Genomic DNA, 18,807 nt, shown 5'->3' with positions numbered 1-18,807 from the left:
AGTCATGTTTATCTTTAAGAGACAAAGAATAGACTTTTTCTTTTGCTTTTACTACAGATATGAATTCAAGTTTTGATTCTAGATCAGATTCATGTTATAGTGAAAAGAGATAGAATAGAAATGGCAAGTCTTGTAAAAGATAACTTGATAATCTTATTCTTCCTTCCAGCACATCCAAATCTAATTTCATTGCTTTCTTGTACAGGACCTTTTATAATGTAAAATTCCTTTTTTTTTTTTTTTTTTTTTTGCTTGGATTCCCACACCTAGAAGCCACTACCTCATGTAGAAATGGATCCAAAGATATTTAGGACAATGACTTCATCTATAATTCTTTGCTTAAAAAGTTGATTTTTTTCCCAAGTAATTAGTCTACAGGAAATATATCATAATAACATAATTATTTTTAATTTTGCAAGAATTTGACTAATAAAAATAGGATTGAGCAAATATTCAGTTGATCACCATATCTATAAATTCTACTCCCAAGTTGTATATCGATCTATTCTTTGTCAGTCTTTACTATGACTTTAATCCTAGCCATTTTCATACCCAAGTGGGATTTCCTGCAATAGCCTTCTAATATCTCTACCTGCATTTTCACACTACTGTAACCAAGTTTCTACAAATAAAAGTTCTGGATTTTCAGAAAGTCTATTTTGGAGGATGTCAGTATTTAGTAAGATACTTCAATAACTTTCTCTTATATATGTTAAAATCTATATTCTCTGAAATGGCCCCCAAAATATCCTGACTAATATTTTAATCTTGTCACTCTACCTTCTTCCTTCAACAATATCAACTTTCTGTTCATGTCTTCTGCCCATTTCTTGATTGGATTATTTGTTCTTTGGGTGTTGAGTTTGCTAAGTTCTTTATAGATTCTGGACACTAGTCCTTTATCTGATATGTCGTTTGCAAATATCTTCTCCCATTCTGTCAGTTGTCTTTTGATTTTGTTAACTGTTTCCTTTGCTGTGCAAAAGCTTTTGATCTTGATGAAATCCCAATAGTTCATTTTTTCCCTTGCTTCCCTTGCCTTTTGCGTTGTTCCTAGGAAGATGTTGCTGCGGCAGAGGTCGAAGAGGTTGCTGCCCGTGTTCTCCTCAAGGATTTTGATGGATTCCTTTCGTACATTGAGGTCCTTCATCCATTTTGAGTCTATTTTTGTGTGTGGTGTAAGGAAATGGTCCAATTTCATTTTTCTGCATGTGGCTGTCCAATTTTCCCAGCACCATTTATTGAAAAGGCTGTCTTTTTTCCATTGGACATTCTTTCCTGCTTTGTCGAAGATTAGTTGACCATAGATTTGAGGGTCTATTTCTGGGCTCTCTATTCTGCTCCATTGATCTATGTGTCTGTTTTTGTGCCAGTACCATGCTGTCTTGATGATGACAGCTTTGTAATAGAGCTTGAAGTCCGGAATTGTGATGCCACCAACGTTGGCTTTCTTTTTCAATATCCCTTTGGCTATTCGAGGTCTTTTCTGGTTCCATATAAATTTTAGAATTATTTGTTCCATTTCTTTGAAAAAGATGGATGGTACTTTGATAGGAATTGCATTAAATGTGTAGATTGCTTTAGGTAGCATGGACATTTTCACAATATTTATTCTTCCAATCCAGGAGCATGGAACATTTTTCCATTTCTTTGTGTCTTCCTCAATTTCTTTCATGAGTACTTTATAGTTTTCTGAGTATAGATTCTGTGTCTCTTTGGTTAGGTTTATTCCTAGGTATCTTATGGTTTTGGATGCAATTGTAAATGGGATTGACTCCTTGATATCTCTTTCTTCTGTCTTGCTGTTGGTGTAGAGAAATGCAACTGATTTCTGTGCATTGATTTTATATCCTGACACTTTACTGAATTCCTGTATAAGTTCTAGCAGTTTTGGAGTGGAGTCTTTTGGGTTTTCCACATATAGTATCATATCATCTGCGAAGAGTGATAATTTGACTTCTTCTTTGCCGATTTGGATGCCTTTAATTTCCTTTTGTTGTCTGATTGCTGAGGCTAGGACCTCTAGTACGATGTTGAATAGCAGTGGTGATAATGGACATCCCTGCCGTGTTCCTGACCTTAGCGGAAAAGCTTTCAGTTTTTCTCCATTGAGAATGATATTTGCGGTGGGTTTTTCATAGATGGCTTTGATGATATTGAGGTATGTGCCCTCTATCCCTACACTTTGAAGAGTTTTGATCAGGAAGGGATGTTGTACTTTGTCAAATGCTTTTTCAGCATCTATTGAGAGTATCATATGGTTCTTGTTCTTTCTTTTATTGATGTGTTGTATCACATTGACTGATTTGCGGATGTTGAACCAACCTTGCAGCCCTGGAATAAATCCCACTTGGTCGTGGTGAATAATCTTTTTAATGTACTGTTGAATCCTATTGGCTAGTATTTTGTTGAGTATTTTCGCATCTGTGTTCATCAAGGATATCGGTCTATAGCTCTCTTTTTTGGTGAGATCCTTGTCTGGTTTTGGGATCAAGGTGATGCTGGCCTCATAAAATGAGTTTGGAAGTTTTCCTTCCATTTCTATTTTTTGGAACAGTTTCAGGAGAATAGGAATTAGTTCTTCTTTAAATGTTTGGTAGAATTCCCCCAGGAAGCCGTCTGGCCCTGGGCTTTTGTTTGTTTGGAGATTTTTAATGACTGTTTCAATCTCCTTACTGGTTATGGGTCTGTTCAGGCTTTCTATTTCTTCCTGGTTCAGTTGTGGTAGTTTATATGTTTCTAGGAATGCATCCATTTCTTCCAGATTGTCAAATTTATTGCCGTAGAGTTGCTCATAGTATGTTCTTATAATAGTTTGTATTTCTTTGGTGTTAGTTGTGATCTCTCCTCTTTCATTCATGATTTTATTTATTTGGGTCCTTTCTCTTTTCTTTTTGATAAGTCGGGCCAGGGGTTTATCAATTTTATTAATTCTTTCAAAGAACCAGCTCCTAGTTTCGTTGATTTGTTCTATTGTTTTTTTGGTTTCTATTTCATTGATTTCTGCTCTGATCTTTATGATTTCTCTTCTCCTGCTGGGCTTAGGGTTTCTTTCTTGTTCTTTCTCCAGCTCCTTTAGGTGTAGGGTTAGGTTGTGTACCCGAGACCTTTCTTGTTTCTTGAGAAAGGCTTGTACCGCTATATATTAACTTTCTTTGACTTTTTTTTTAATCCAAATCTTCACTTAAATTCTAGTTAATTAGCATACTATGCGGTATTGATTGCAGGAGTGGAATTCAGTGATTCATTACTAACATATAACACCCGGTGCTCATCCTAACAAGTGCCCTCCATACTAGTACCCTTCACCCATATAGCTCATCCCCCAACTGTCTCCCTCCACCAACCCTTAGTTTGTTCTTTATAGTTAAAGAGTTTCTTAGGGTTTATTTCCCTTTCTCCATTTCTCCCCCTCCCATATGTTTTTCTGTTTTCTTAAATTCCACATATGAGTGAAATCATATGGTATTTTTCTTTCTCTGACTTATTTCACTTAGCATAATACACTCTAGCTCCATCCAATCCATTGCAAATGGCACAATTTTATTCTTTTTTGTGACTGTGTAAGACATATACACACACACACACACACACACACATACCACTTCTTTATTCATTCATCAGATAGACATTTGGGCTCTTTCCATACTTTCACTCTTGTTGCTAATGCTGCTATAACCACAGGATGCTGCATGTACCCCTTCAAATATGTATTTTTTGTATCCTTTGGGTAAATACCTAGCAGCACAATTACTGAATTATAAGCTATTTCTATTTTCTAACTCTTTAAGGATACTCCATTCTGTTTTCCAGAGTGGCTGCACCAGTTTGCATTCCCTCCAACAATGCAGAGTTTTCCCCTTTCTTTGTATCCTCACCAACACCTGTTGTTTCTTGTATTGCTCATATTAGCCATCCTGATAGTGGGACGTCTGCTTGTTATATCCAGATCTTTATAAGCTGATTGCAGTGAATCCTTGATAATCTTGTGACATTCTATTTGTAACTGGAAAGCAAATACAAAGAAAGAAATTAGTAAAATTTTATTAAAGTTAGTCTTGGGTACACATTCTAAAAACTAAACTAAACAATCTTAGGTCCATAGATATTCTTGTTATATGAACTCTGGTCTTTGCATAGAATTTTGCTATTTCTGTATTTTGTTCTCTCATTTACCTATTCTCTGGACACAATGACAAGATGGAAGAACAGACCCCTCAATAAAAGAACAAGAGGCAGTACTGACTGCCAGGGACTTAATCAATATGGATATAAGCAAGATGTCAGAACTAAAATTCAAAATAACAATTTCAAAGATACTAGCTGAGGTTAAGAAAAACAGAAGATATTTTTGTGGAAATAAAGAAACTATAATCAGGTCAAAATAAAAAAAGATTATTAATGAGATGCAATAAAAAATGGAGGCTCTAACTGCTAGGATGGATGAGGCAGAAGAGAAAATTAGTGACAAAGAGTCCAAATGTTGGAGAATAAATAAGTGGAGAAAATGGGAGATTAACAACTACTGGATCATGAGGGGAGAATTTGAGAGATAAATGATATCATAAAGCAAAACAATATCAGAATAATTGGGATCCCAGGAGAAGAGGAAGGAGGGGTCATAAGATATATTGCAGCAAATTATAGTGGAGAACTTCCCTAATCTGGGGAAGGAAACAGACATCAAAATCTAGGAGACACAGAGAACACCCCTCGAGATCAATAAAAACAGGTCAACAACCTAATATATAATACTGAAACTTACAAATCACAAAGAGAAAGAGAAAACCCTGAAAGCAGCACAGGACAATATGTCCATAACCTACAAAGTAGAGACATAAGGCTGGCAGCAGAGACCTGTGGCAAAGTACTGGTATGATAAATTCAGGGTGCTAAATGAGAAAAATATGCAGCCAAGAATACTTTATCCAGCAAGGCTGTCATTCAAAACAGAAGGAGGAAAAGAGCTTTCAGGACAAACAGAAATGCAAAGAATGTGATCACTAAACCAGCCCTGCAAAAAATATTAAAGGAAATACTTTAAGCAGAGAGAGAGCCCAAAAGGAACAGAGACTAGAAAGGAAAAGAGACCATATACAGAAACAGTAACTTTACAGGTAATACAGTGGCACAAAATTCATATCATTTAATAGTTCATATCTTTAATAGTTGCTCTATTAAATGGGCTAAATGTTCCAGTCAAAAGACACAAGGTAGAAGACTGGATAAACAGGCAAGACCCACCCATATGTTGTTTACCAGAAACTCATTGTAGACCTCCATATTGAATTTGAGGGGCTGGAGAACTGTTTATCATGCTAGGGTAGCAATCCTTAAAGAAGACAAATTAAATTTTAAACCAAAGAGTTTAATAAGAGATGAAGGACACTATAGCATATTAAGAGTCTATCCAACAAGAAGATCTAGCAACTGTAAATATGTATGCCCCTAACATGAGAGCAGCCGAATAGATAAATGAATTGATAACAAAATTAAAGAAATGCATTGATAATAATGCAATAATAGTAGGATACTTTAACACCCAACTCACAGCAATGCACAGATTATCTAAGCAGAAGATCAACAAGGAAACAAATGCTTTGAATGGCACACTGAATCAGAACTTCTCAGATATATTCCAAGCACTCTGCCCTAAAGGAACAGAATACATATTCTTCTCAAGCACATATGGAGTTTTCTCCAGAATAGGTCACATTCTGGCTCACAAATCAGGTCTCAGGACTGAGATTATTCTCCGCATATTTTCAGACCACTGTGCTTTAAAACTTGAATTTAATCACAATAGGAAATCTGGAAGGAACACAAATACCTGGTGGTTAAAGAGCATCCTACTAAAGAATGAATGGTTCAACCAGGAAATAGACATAAAACAAAAGAACAGTAGAACAGATCAATGAAAGTAGGAGTTGTTTTTTAAGAGAACTAGTAATATCAATAAACCCCTAGCCAGACTTATCAAAATGAAAAATAACCCAAATTAATAAAATCATGAATAAAAGAGGAGAGATAACAACCAACACCAAGGAAATACAGACAATTATAAGAACATACTATCAGTAACTATATGCCAACAAACTAGACAATCTAGAAGAAATAGATGCATTTCTAGAAATATATAAACTACCAAAACAGAAAGAGGAACATATAGAAAATCTGAACAGAGCCATAACCAGCAAGGAAATTGAAGCAGTAATCAAAAATCCCCCAAGAAACAAGAGTCCAGGAATGAATGGCTTCCCAAGAGAATTCTACCTAACATTTAAAGAAGAATTAATATCTCTTATTCTGAAAAGGTTTCAAAAAATAGAAATGGAGGGAAAACTTTCTAATTCTTCCTATGAGGCCAGCTTTACCCTGATCCCCAAACCAGACAAGACCCCACCAGAAAGACAATTGTTGACCAATAACCCTGATGAACATGGTTGCCAAAATTCTCACCATGTTAATAGCCAATGGGATCCAACAGGACCTTGAAAGGATTATTCACCACAACCAAGTAGCATTTATTCCTGGAGAAACAAGTATGGTTCAACATCCACAAAACAAACAAACAAACAAACATACAAAAAACAGAAAAAGTATTTAACAAAGTGCAGCATTCTTTCTTGATTAAAACCCTCCTTACCACAGGGATAGAGATAACATACTTCAATATCATAAAAGCCACATACAAAAAATCCACAGAGATTATCATTCTCAATAGGGAAAATCTGAGAGCTTTTCCCTTTAGGAAAGGAAACTACGGGGATGTCCACTCTTGCCACTGTTGTTCAACATAGTATTAGAAGTTTTAGCCTCAGCAATCAGACAGTAAAAAGAAATAAAATGCATTCAAACTGGCAAAGAAGAACTCATCAACAAAATCATCTTTCTGGATGACATGATACTTTATGTGGAAAACCCCAAAGACTTCACCCCAAGTGTTAGAACTCATAGAGCAATTCAGCAGAGTGGCAGGATATAAAACCAATGTTCAGAAATCAGTTGGATATCTATACTTAGACAATAAGAGAGAAGAAAAAGAAAGTAAGGAGTCGATCCCATTTACAAGTGCACCCGAAAACACAAGATACCCAGGAATAAATCTAACCAAAAGGGGAAAGGGTCTGTACTCTGAAAACTATAGAACACTCTGAAAGAAATTGAGGAAGGCACAAAGACGTGGAAAAACATTCCATGCTCATGCATTGGAAGAACCAATATTGATAAAATGTCTATGCTTCCTAGACCACTCTACACATTTAATGCAATCCTTATCAAAATACCATCAATTTTATTCATAGAGCTGGAAAAAACAATCCTAAAATTTGTATGGAACCAGAAGACTGTGAATAGCCAAAGGAATGTTGAAAGGGAAAACCAAAGGTGGAGGCCTCACATTTCTGAACTTCATGTTTTATTACAAAGGTATAATAATGAAGACCATACAGTACTGACACAAAAACTGACACATAGAACCAATGGAATAGAATAGAGAATCCAGAAATGGACCCTCAACTCTGTGTTCCACTAGTCTTTGACATAGCAGGAAAGAATATCCACTGGAAAAAGGACAGTCTCTTCAACAAATGATGTGAAAATTGGACATTGATATTCAGAAGACTGAAACTGGACCACTTTCCTACACAAAATAAATTCAAAATGATGAAGGGCCTGTGTGTGTTAGTAGTCCGTCAATCTCAAAGAGAAGAACACAAGCAGCAACCTCTGTGGCTTCAGCTGCAAAACTTTCTTGATATACATGTCTCTAAAGGCAAGGGAAACAAAGGCAAAGACGAACTATGGGAATTTCATCAAGATAAAAATCTTTTGCACAACAAGGGAAAGAATCAATAAAACCAAAAGACAACTGACAGAATGGGAGAAGATATATGCAAATGTCTTATCAGATAGAGGTCTAGTACCCCAAATCTATAAGGAATTTATCAAACTCAACACCCAAAAAACAAATAATCCAGTCAAGAAATGGGCAGAAGACATGAACAGACATTTCTCAAAGAAGACATACAAAGGGCCAACGGACAACGTGAAAAAAAAAAAAAAAAAAAAGCTCAACCTCTTTTGGCATCAGGGAAATAGAAATCAAAGCCAGAATAGGATACCACCTCAGGCCAGTCAGAATGGTTAAAATTAACAAGTCAGGAAACAACAGATCTTGGTGAGGATGCAGAGAAAGGTGAACCCTCTTAAACTGTTGGTGGAATGCACGCTGATGCAGCAACTCTAGAAAACAGCATGGAGTTTCCTCAAGAAATGAAAAATAGCGCTACACTAATACCCAGCAATTGCACTACTAGGTTTTTACCCCAAGGATACAAACATAGAGATCTGTGTACCCCAAAGTTTATGGCAGCAATGTCCACAATAAACAAACTATGGAAAAACCCAGAGGTACATCAACAGACAAATAAAGATGAAGTGGGGTGTGTGTGTGTGTGTGTGTGTGTGTGTGTAATGGAATATTACTCAGCCATCAAAAAATGAAATGTTGCCATTTGCCATGACATGGATGGAACTAGACGGTATTAGGCAAAGTGAAATAAGTCAATCAGAGAAAGACAATTGTCATATGATCTCACTCTTAAGTGGAATTTAAGAAACAAGACAAAGGAGCATAGAGGAAGGGAGAGGAAAATAAAACAAGATCAAATCAGAGGAGACACACCATAAGAGATTCTTAACCCCAGGAAAGAAACTGGGGGTTCCTGGAGGGAAGAGGCGTGAGGGGGATGGGTTACTGGGTCACAGGCCTTAAAGATGGTACAAGATGCAATAAACAGTGGGTGTTATATACAACTGAAAATCACTGAACTCTACCTCTGCAACTAATAATACATTACATTTTAATTTTTTAAAAAAGGAATTAAACTAAAGATTAAACCAGAGCTCCAAACTAAATAATTTACCTCTTATTTTTATTTTTCTTTCTAACTGAACAGTGGAGAATAGATTCACTCCATAATATCAATAGAACAGTGGAGAATAGATTCACTCCATAATATCCAATAATGTCAGTTGTCAATGGTTTCTAGTTTCCTACTCAGGTATTTGCTCATGCCCAACTGCCTGTTACAATTTCAGGATCACTCCTCTCATAAGATCACCATCAATATCAGCCCAACTTATCCTTCTGAGTTATAGCTCATCACTTCAGCTGATGGGCCACTATTTTATTAGTTAGAACTTCCTGAGTAATTCCAATTCACGATAGCCCTCCTTTTAGAATGTGAGGTACACGAGTACATGAGCAATTACCACATACTTTGCTGCTGCCTTTTGCTGATGTGTTTTGAAGGGAACACATTTTGGGTACGACTTTTAAGATTTTTATGCAGAAGAATGACTAATTGCAAATAACCCAGTCAATCAATTCTATTTATCAAAAATTTGTGTTTTGTACCTGAGAGAAAGAGCCTGAGACAAGAACTGTTTCCATTTAAGGACTCTAATCACAGTTGATAGTGATACAACAGCCAGGGAGAGAAGCCTCATTTTAGAGTCATCCCTTTTTAATGCTTGAAATTTTGTCTAAGGGTGACAGTCCAATGCCTATAATTTGATAATAAAGTTTTACCCAAGTACACTTTGTTTGGAGTTGACAGAAATTACACTAAAATTCTATCTCTTAGCTTCTAAGTTAATAGGATTTTGCCCTTTAGGTGCCTACTTCCTTGTGACTTAAATCCTTAATTATGAACCCCTGTGTAATTATTTTCTATTAATCATTCTCTTGCTTCACTTAATTCCTCCCCACCCCCCAACCAGGTGAGTGAGTTTACATGACTTTAGGCTTCATTTAAGAAGGTAGTACTTACAGCAATTAGGAAAATTCTATATTTGAAGCAATGGTTCATAATAACTAGTAGAGCAAGGATGAAAGGAAAGAATGAAAGTGAATTTAAGTATTAAAAAAGCTGTGATTTTGTAACTCTCATTCAAAATGTTAAACATAATGAAATATGACAAGAAACAGTGAAATGAAGTTGACCTACATTCCTTTTCCTGTAGTTATATTATTCAGATATAGTGGGGTTATAATCATGATAGATAATTCTATAAAACATATAATTAACTTTTTATTAAAATTTAGCTACCCATATATATTATTACCAAATGAACTTATTATTTTAAGCTACCCAGTGAGCCAAGTAAGATAGTTTTTTAATTTTAAAGACTTCTTGGAGATTGCCTGAAGCATGGCCAGTGTACAGTTTTGCTTAATAGGTAATGCTCTTCCCCTCTTCTTCTTTGATAATGCCTCTGTCCTCTCGTTATCAACTTGAGTCCTTCCAGATGTCTTTACTCATAATCCTATTTTACCAAAGTGTGGCAGTGACCTATATATATTTCTCTCTGTAATTTACCTCTGGAGGTAGACTTGACATCACGATTCTTGCATTTTCTTTTTAACCTAAATCTATATAGAGCCTAGCATGTAGCATGCATCTGCAATGTGTATTGATTATTAAATTAATTAGTTATAGCAGATCACTGCATTTTAATTCAAATCATGTCTAACTCTAAGGATTTTCAAGTGTGCTCTGCTGGCATTAGTTCTGTGAAACAATTAGATATTCAGTGAATTAGATAATATTTTCTGTCTAATATGAACCTTTGTTTGTTCATATCTGTGCATACTACTCAAAGATAGTTGAAGTGGAAGCCTGTCTGAGTTGAATGATTCAGATCATACTTGAGTTTAGAAAAATTGCAGAGAAAAATCATTTTTAGCAGGAATGGCAAGGAAATGAAAACAGGTAGAATAAATGTATTTCAGTGAAGTAAAGAAAAAACTACTCTCTTTTACTGCTAAGAAACAAAGGTTTTTAGTTTTCTAAATACTTTTCAGGTTTTTCTTTGTGGCACTCCCTCCAAGTGTAAAGCATTCTAGGAAACTTTTCAATTGCCAACCATGGTAAAACTTTCCAAATAGGACTTTCTGAATTTTTATCTAAAATTTATGAGAGTGACAAAAATTGTGAGCATTCTGTTCCAATACAAATGGTACAAGATTGGGTATAATCATCCCCAATTATCAGCAATTTCTGGAAGAGATTGAGGTAAATTAAATCTCTTTGTTAATCTTGTTAATGTTGACATATTTCAGTTTATTACTTGTGTCAATAAATAAGTTATCTTAGTGTTTGAATCAATATTATACTATTTCTTTTTACCAAGAATATCGCAATTTCCTTTAATATGAAAACTCTTGGTACTGGACTTATATATCATATCCAAATATGAAAAACCATCCATCTTTCAGAGGATTGATAAATTTTGTGTGTTCTGTTTTGCTTTGGGTGTGAATTTAACAAGTATGAAGGTATCTTATGGGAAATATTTGATGACTGTAAAGAGTAACTATGGCACGAGATTTCTTGTCTTCATTCCCACTTAGTTTTTGATAACTAGTTTATTGTTATTACTTGTAGAGTTAAAATGGAAGGCACATGTTTTATAGTGTATTCCCTTTATTGACCTAGACTCACTGAATTCTTTCTAAATTTCTTCTGATAACAAGTTTAAAATGAAAAGCAGAGTCTTTTATCTAGTGCCTCACCTTAAACTGTTCCCAAAGATGAATGCCATAATCCTAGATCCAGAAGTCAAAGAAAACAGAAAACATTGTATTTTTCACTCTTTCTGGAAAGGTCATTCTGTCTGTTAGTCCTGTCATGTAAACAGGCACATAGCAAGGTAGAGGTGAAAATTTCCCACAATCTTTCTCATTCATGCTTCCTACAGGTGAAATGAGCCTACTGATCACTCTTAAAGTGATCACAAAAGGCACTGCAAGCAGTTCAGCCACCAGCTCTCCACAGGGCATCAGAGGACCCATAAACATTGCACTGTAGTTGGTTTTCTAAGGTGTGATCGTAGATTATACAATTGTACTACTGGGTATTTACCCCAAAGGTACAAATGTAGTGATCTAAAGTGGCACATGCACCCAAATGTTTATAGCAGCAATGTCCACAATAGCCAAACTATGGAAAAACCTAGATGTCCATCAACAGATGGATGGATGGATAATGAAGATGTGGTATGCTCAGCTATCAAAAAATGAAACTTTGCCATTTGCAATTATGTGGATGGAACTAGACGATATTATGCTTGGTGAAATAAGTCAAACAGAGAAAGACAATTATCATGTGATCTCACTAATATGTGGAATTCAAGAAACACGGCAGAGTATCATAGGGGAAGAGAGGGTAAAAATGAAACAAGGTGAAGTCAGAGGGGGAAACAAACCATAAGAGACTCTTAATCATAGGAAACAAACTGAGAGTTTCTGGAGGGGATGGGGTGGGGGGATGGGGTAATGGTAATGGATATTCAGGAGTGTATATGTTGTAATGAGCACTGTGTATTGTATAAGACTGATGAATCACAGACATGTACCCATGAAATAAGTAATACATCATATGTTAATTAATTGAATTTAAGTTTAAAAAATTTAAAAAATAAAATGTCCCTGTTGAGACACTTTAGGTGACTTTTGTTATCCATATGGAAACTGAGTTACTGAATCTGATTTAAAAATGGGCAGAAGATCTGAATAAACATTTCTCCAAAGAAGATGGCCAACATGTATATGAAAAGATTCTCAGCATAATTAATCATCAGGAAAATGCAAATCAAAACCACAATGAACATCACCTCACACTTGTTAGAATGGCCATTATTTAAAAGAAAGAAGAAGAAGAAGAAGAAGAAGAAGCGGCAGCATTGGCAAAGATGTGGAGATATTGAAATCCTTGAGCACTGTTGTAATGTAAATGTATGTAATATAATACATAGGAAAAGGAAAATGGTGCACCCACTATTGAAAATAGTATGGACCTTCTTCAAAAAATTAAAAATTAATTTTTTTAATATAATACAGCAACTCCTTTTCTAGATGTTTATCCAAAAGTATCGAAATGTCTATCTCAAAGAGATATCTGTATTTCCATGTTCATTGTAGGATTATTCACAATAAACCAGATGTGGAAGAAACCTAAATGTCTATTGATAGATGAATGGATAAAGAAAATGCGGTATATGAGTATTATTCAGCATTAAAAAAGACAGAAATCCTGTCATATACTACAATATGGAAAAAAATTAAGGACATTATGCTAAGTGAAATAAGTCAGACATAGACGGGAAAATACTGCATGATTCCACTTACAATGAGACATCTGAAGTAATCAAACTCATTGAAATAAAAGGCAGAGTGTAGATGCCAGAGGCTGGAAGCATAGGTCGATGGATTTGCTGTTCAAGAATTATAATATTTTGCTTATGCATGATGAACAAATTCTAGAGGTCTGTTGTACAACATTGTACTTCTAGTTAATAACACTGTACTGTATACTTAATATTTTGTTAAGAAGGTAGATCTCATGTGTTGTTTTTAAATTACCACAGAAAGAAAAGAAAAGAAAAGAAAATCCAAGGGTAGCTTCCATGCTATAGCAGATAGCAATGTTAAATATACTTTTGACAGACTCCAAAAAGAGTATCCTAAGATTTTGAAACAAAACTATGACCTATTTTCTTGGTATCTCTCGTCCACAGAATAAACAGCCCCTGGCTTGTTATTGAGCCCTGGCTGAGACTGAATACCTAACCATAGGCACCAAATAACCATGCTACTTGTGATGGTCTATGCTGTGGTAACAAAAATATGACAGAACATTAGCAGCAACATTCTACAAGTAAACAGAGATAATATAGTGAGAATAGGTCAGAGCAATTCCAGAAATACACATAAATTGTCTCTGCAGGTGGCTTAGACTTCCATGTAACCTACCAGTATTTTTAAATAAACCTGGCAATCCCCACTTTCAGACTCACAAGAGGATTCCAAAATGAAAATAGGGAAAACATTCTCATACATCCCAATTTATGTGTGAGTACACACATTCTCACAGCAGAAGAAAGTAGCCATTGTTACAGCTCTCCTCAGGGTGGTCTCTGAAGTTAGTGGTGGAACATAATCTTTACAATTGGTAGAATATCAATATGTTTCCATTTTTATGGAGAAAAAGGGTGGTCTGCTTTAGATCTATGAATCTAGATCTATAGTTTCATAGGCAAAGACTAATGGATTGACTGGTTTGTCAAAGATTTGGAAATAATTAGAAGGAAGTTTAAATGTAAGAAGGTTTGAGGTAGAAGTATGTGAATAAACCTTTTGGAGGTTGCATAGATTATGAATATATTCATATTCTTTGGAAATTCCCTCCAGAATCCATGTGCTACAGACAAACTGTCTCAATAATAAGGCGACTTGGGGTGCTTGGGAGGCTCAGTCAGTTAAGCATCTGCCTTTGGCTTGGGTCATGGTGTCAGGGCCCTGTTGTAGAGCGCTGTTTCAGGCTTCCTGCTCAGTGGGGAGTCTGCTTCTCCCTCTCCTTTTCTCTCTACCATCCTTGCACACTCTCTCTCAAATAAATAAACACAATCTCCTTTTTTAAAAAAAAAAATAAGGAGATTTGGATAAGCAGTCCTGCAAATGTTGGTCTTTTTCCAGACCCTTCAGAATTTGATCTTAAAGCTCATGCACAAAGGAGTAGTGGAGACTGGGGTGGAAACTACATATGAATACATAGCACGGACTTCACCTCACCAGAGCTCATTTAGTTACTCCATCTTAATTTGTTAATAACAGGGATCACCCCCACTTCCTTCCCAATATAGTAAACTCCCAAGGGTTCTAGCTAGCCAAAAAAGTAGAAAAATTGTTTTGGTCACCTTCCATCCTAGATGATGCACCATTTTTTTCTTCATAGAAGTAGTTAGAATTTCCAAATAACAGATTTCCCCCTCACCTTCTCTTCAGTATTTCTGCCAGATCACAAACTGTGCACATGAAACCTTAGTAAAAATGTTGGTGTTGATATTAACATTGTGCATGACCAGGGAACATATTTACAATGAAGGAAATGCAACAGTCTAATATTCATAGAATTTGCTGATTTTTACCAAATTCCCCCTTAGCTAATGAGAGCTTTTCAGGGTTTTAGCTGGAAGACAAAATCCTATATATTTTAGGTCTTGTCTTAGAGGATGCAGTGTATTCTTCAGATCATTAACCTAATATATAGGCCTTTTGTATTTTACTTTGAATACATAGGTTCAGATCTCAAGGGGTTGAAAGTGGGAAAGAGTCCCTTAACAAGTACGCCTCATGGTTTCCCTTAGACAAGTTTGTTTTTCATTATTACAACCTGGAGACAGGTGGTTTAGAAGTTGCATTTCCAAGGGAGGAATGATTCCCCTCAGGGATAGATCCATGATTTACTTAGATTACTAACTGTGAATTATTTTGAGCTTGATTATTTTAAGTTCCTCTGCTTCAGAATTCAGTCAAAGAAGGATTTACTCTCTTGTCTGTGATCACAGGTTCAAAATACCAAAGATAAATTTGGCTGCTGACATTTATTTGGAGTGCTTGAAGTTTTGGATCATTCTGTCAGGTAAGGAATCCTAACCAGAGGAGATGCTGCCAGAAGATAAGGGGAACAAGGAATGCCTATGAACAAAATAAGTAAAAGTATTAAGTGCAGCCTTCTGAATAGCTCCAAGACCTGAGAATGTAAGAACTATGTAACAGTCCTCTGGTTTATGAGACTTGGTTTCTGCTTATTAAGGATGAGAGTTTCTTCATCTGAACAGTTTTGCAAATGACTGCTAACGAAAGTCCATTCTCACTGTGTATATACATATGTGTATATTATTTTTATTTATTTATTTGTTTATTATCCAAATATACGCTGTAGTTAGACTGACTAATGCAGTTGGTATCACCCAGGAATTTCTGCCAGCTGCCTTCTGGTGTTATTCAGGCAAAGGAAGAAAACTGTAGATAATCAGCAGGAGGGAAGAAAGCAGGTGAGCAGGGACTATATCTGTGCAGAAATAAATCTCTGTGTTGTGGGTAGCCAGTCTCAGAAACCATATGGGTGCATGGACTTGGGTGGTGCTCAACACCATGAATGGCTAAGCCACCTCTCACTGTATCTTAAGCCATTTGCTGTGTTCCAGTAGAAAATATACCAGGGGGACACACTGGTGGCTCAGTGGGTTAAAGCCTCTGCCTTCCGCTCTGGTCATGAGCCCAGGGTCCTGGGATCGAGGCCCGCATCAGGCTCTCTGCTCCACAGGGAGCCTGCTTCCTCCTCTCTCTCTCTCTGCCTGCCTCTCTGCCTACTTGTGATCTCTGTCAGTCAAATAAATAAATAAAATCTTAAAAAAAAAAGAAAATATACTAGGATAAAGCAAAGATAAAAAACTCTTCTAAGGACATAATCAAATCGTAAAAGTCAAAACACATCAACATGAATCACCTTTTTTTTTTTTTTTAAGATTTTATTTATTCATCAGAGAGAGAGAGAGAGAGCACAGGCAGACAGAATGGCAGGCAGAGTCAGAGGGAGAAGCAGGCTCCCTGTGGAGCAAGGAGCCTGATGTGGGACTCGATCCCAGGACACTGGGATCATGACCTGAGCCGAAGGCAGCTGCTCAACCAACTGAGTCACCCAGGCATCCCCATGAATCACCTTTTAAAAATGTTAATGTTTAACAAATACATTTTAACCTTCACAAAAAAATTTAAGAATTTATTTGCATTTTTGGTAATGTACATATTCAAAAACAAATACATATTCCTATATGTCATGCAGTTATTTTTAAATTGAAAGTAATTTTCAATATGCCATACTGACATGAATATGAATTTCAAAATTTTCAGTAAGCTAATGGATGTCATTTATCACCTCAATTACACAAGAAATACTGAAATTAAAACTTTTATTAGAATATGTCATTAAGTTTATAAGGGGTAAATTAAGCACAGCCTTCATTTGTTAAATTAATGCAGAGCTGATTCAAATATGAATTTTAATTAGTGTTTTCCATGATAAATATTTACTAAAGCATGCCATTAGTCAAGCAAATATGCTAATATCTTACATCCGTGGCATAATAATTAATTGATAAATTTAAATTTGTAAATAATACAGACTGAAAAATAATACAATCATCTTACATTCCAAGTAAATATTTGTTTTTGTTAGAAAACTAAATCTTTGATTATAAAGAGTGATTATAGATTATGGACATTAGTGATTTTTCAATATAATAAATTGACATTTCACTTTAATGTTATCAATGTTAATTAAAAGTTTCATGTAATTTTTTCTATATTTCTTAATTATTTCCTCTATAAATGATCTGATCACCTTTAAGATATTGCTGACATTCTCTGTCCCTGAGAAAAAATAATAACTCAATTAATCTCTTTTGTTTGAGGGTAGTCCCCAGACCCCTGCATTAAAAGGCACACAAGAGTGTTAGCTGATTGCAGGCAGGTACACAGGCCATAATTATCTATGTATTGAATGGAATTTGTAGACCTTCCCTACTTTGATGCACTATAACAGTTATTATCAATTTAGGCTCTAACCCCAATAACTTTGGACAAGCAGAAGGGCTTGTTTTCTGTGAAAAAAAGAAATAATCACTCTTTTTATAGCATACTAACCTTCTATGGTGGCTCCTTGCTTTGTATATTCTTGGGGAAGTTGTGAATTTTATTCTTCTATATTCCCTACATCCATCACATTCAACTAACATTTCAAGCACTCCTCAGGATTCAGCATATTGTTAGTCAGCATATTCTTAAGGTTAAGCATAATTAAATAGAAGATTCATGAAATCATTAGTGTCCCTGTGTCAGAAAAACAAGAGGGTATAGGCATCTGGGAAAAGACAAAGGAACACTGGGACATGTTCACTAGTTGATGATCGTGCTGAATTCTAGGCTTTATCTCTAGGCTAAGGTAGAGGAATGGGTATTTTGAAAATGGGATGGAGATAATCTGTTTTCATTAAGGTCACTGTGGCTAGAATGAACAGGATTGCCCATCAAAGCCTTTGCCACACTTAGAAAGATCTATTCCCTCTTTTTCTTCTTTCCTGTTTTACCAAATTTTTGATAAGAAAACAAACAACATTTTGTGACCAAGAAGATAGCAGCTGCCACACAAGCCAGCAGGAACCCGATCACATCCAGAGAGTGGTACTGGAACCAGGTGAGGTTGTGAGCCGCCGGCCGCAGGTGCTTGGCTCCTTTGTGACGCATGACGAACTCTATCCAGAAGACTGCTCGATCCAAGGGCTTTACAGGTTGATCGTGGTGAATCCTGGATAACCTTGTTGCATTCTCTTTATAACTGGTAGGCAAAAATAGAGAAATTAGAGAGTTTTTGTTTTCATTATGGGTAATCCCTGATACATGTTATATGTTATGTAAGCCAAAGACCATAGGTAATAATTGAGAAAAAATACACTCTTGCTGAGATGTGAAATTTGTTGGTTGCATAGCATCTTAAGGATTGTGAAAGGAGGATGTAGAAGAAATACATTCTTAACTGAATGTGGTGAAATGCAGACATAAAACATGAAACAGGTGTGTTGCACGTGAATGGCATAATTTTTCCAAGGAGAACTTTTGATATTGTGTGTAGTTTCCAGGATCGACCCAAATCAAAGCTGAATAATCCAATATTGTGCAGAAATATCCATAGGAAGTTCCATTAAAATGGTTTTTAAGCTCTGGCTACTTCATGATGACAGACAAGAAGCTAATAATTGACATTAATAAACCATTTCTTCAGGGTCTAATACCTTGGCACTGTGATAATTCCCCCATTGCACACATTGTGTCTTTGTAATGCAAAGGACAGTGTCTATATTGGTAATATCAAGATTGGTAAAGATACTAGGGTAATTTTG

General features: G+C 35.8%; 1 protein-coding gene across 6 annotated transcripts in view; it reads right to left on the bottom strand.

Moving 5' to 3' along the window:
* Positions 1-16,610: 16,610 nt before the first annotated feature.
* The window catches only part of LOC131823517 (UDP-glucuronosyltransferase 2A1), a 60,741-nt gene continuing 58,544 nt past the window's right edge, over positions 16,611-18,807 (bottom strand). For all 6 annotated transcript variants that reach the window (XM_059159981.1, XM_059159972.1, XM_059159990.1 and 3 more), the window contains one exon: positions 16,611-18,245. In XM_059159981.1, the coding sequence (XP_059015964.1) occupies positions 17,966-18,245 (280 nt within the window). In that variant the 3' untranslated portion in view covers positions 16,611-17,965. The remainder of the gene's footprint in view (positions 18,246-18,807) is intronic.

This window comes from Mustela lutreola, chromosome 1 (assembly GCF_030435805.1).
Source record: "Mustela lutreola isolate mMusLut2 chromosome 1, mMusLut2.pri, whole genome shotgun sequence".
Taxonomy (NCBI): Eukaryota; Metazoa; Chordata; class Mammalia; order Carnivora; family Mustelidae; genus Mustela; species Mustela lutreola.
Note: the sequence above shows the minus strand (reverse complement) of the source record. Positions and strands in the feature narration are given on the sequence as shown.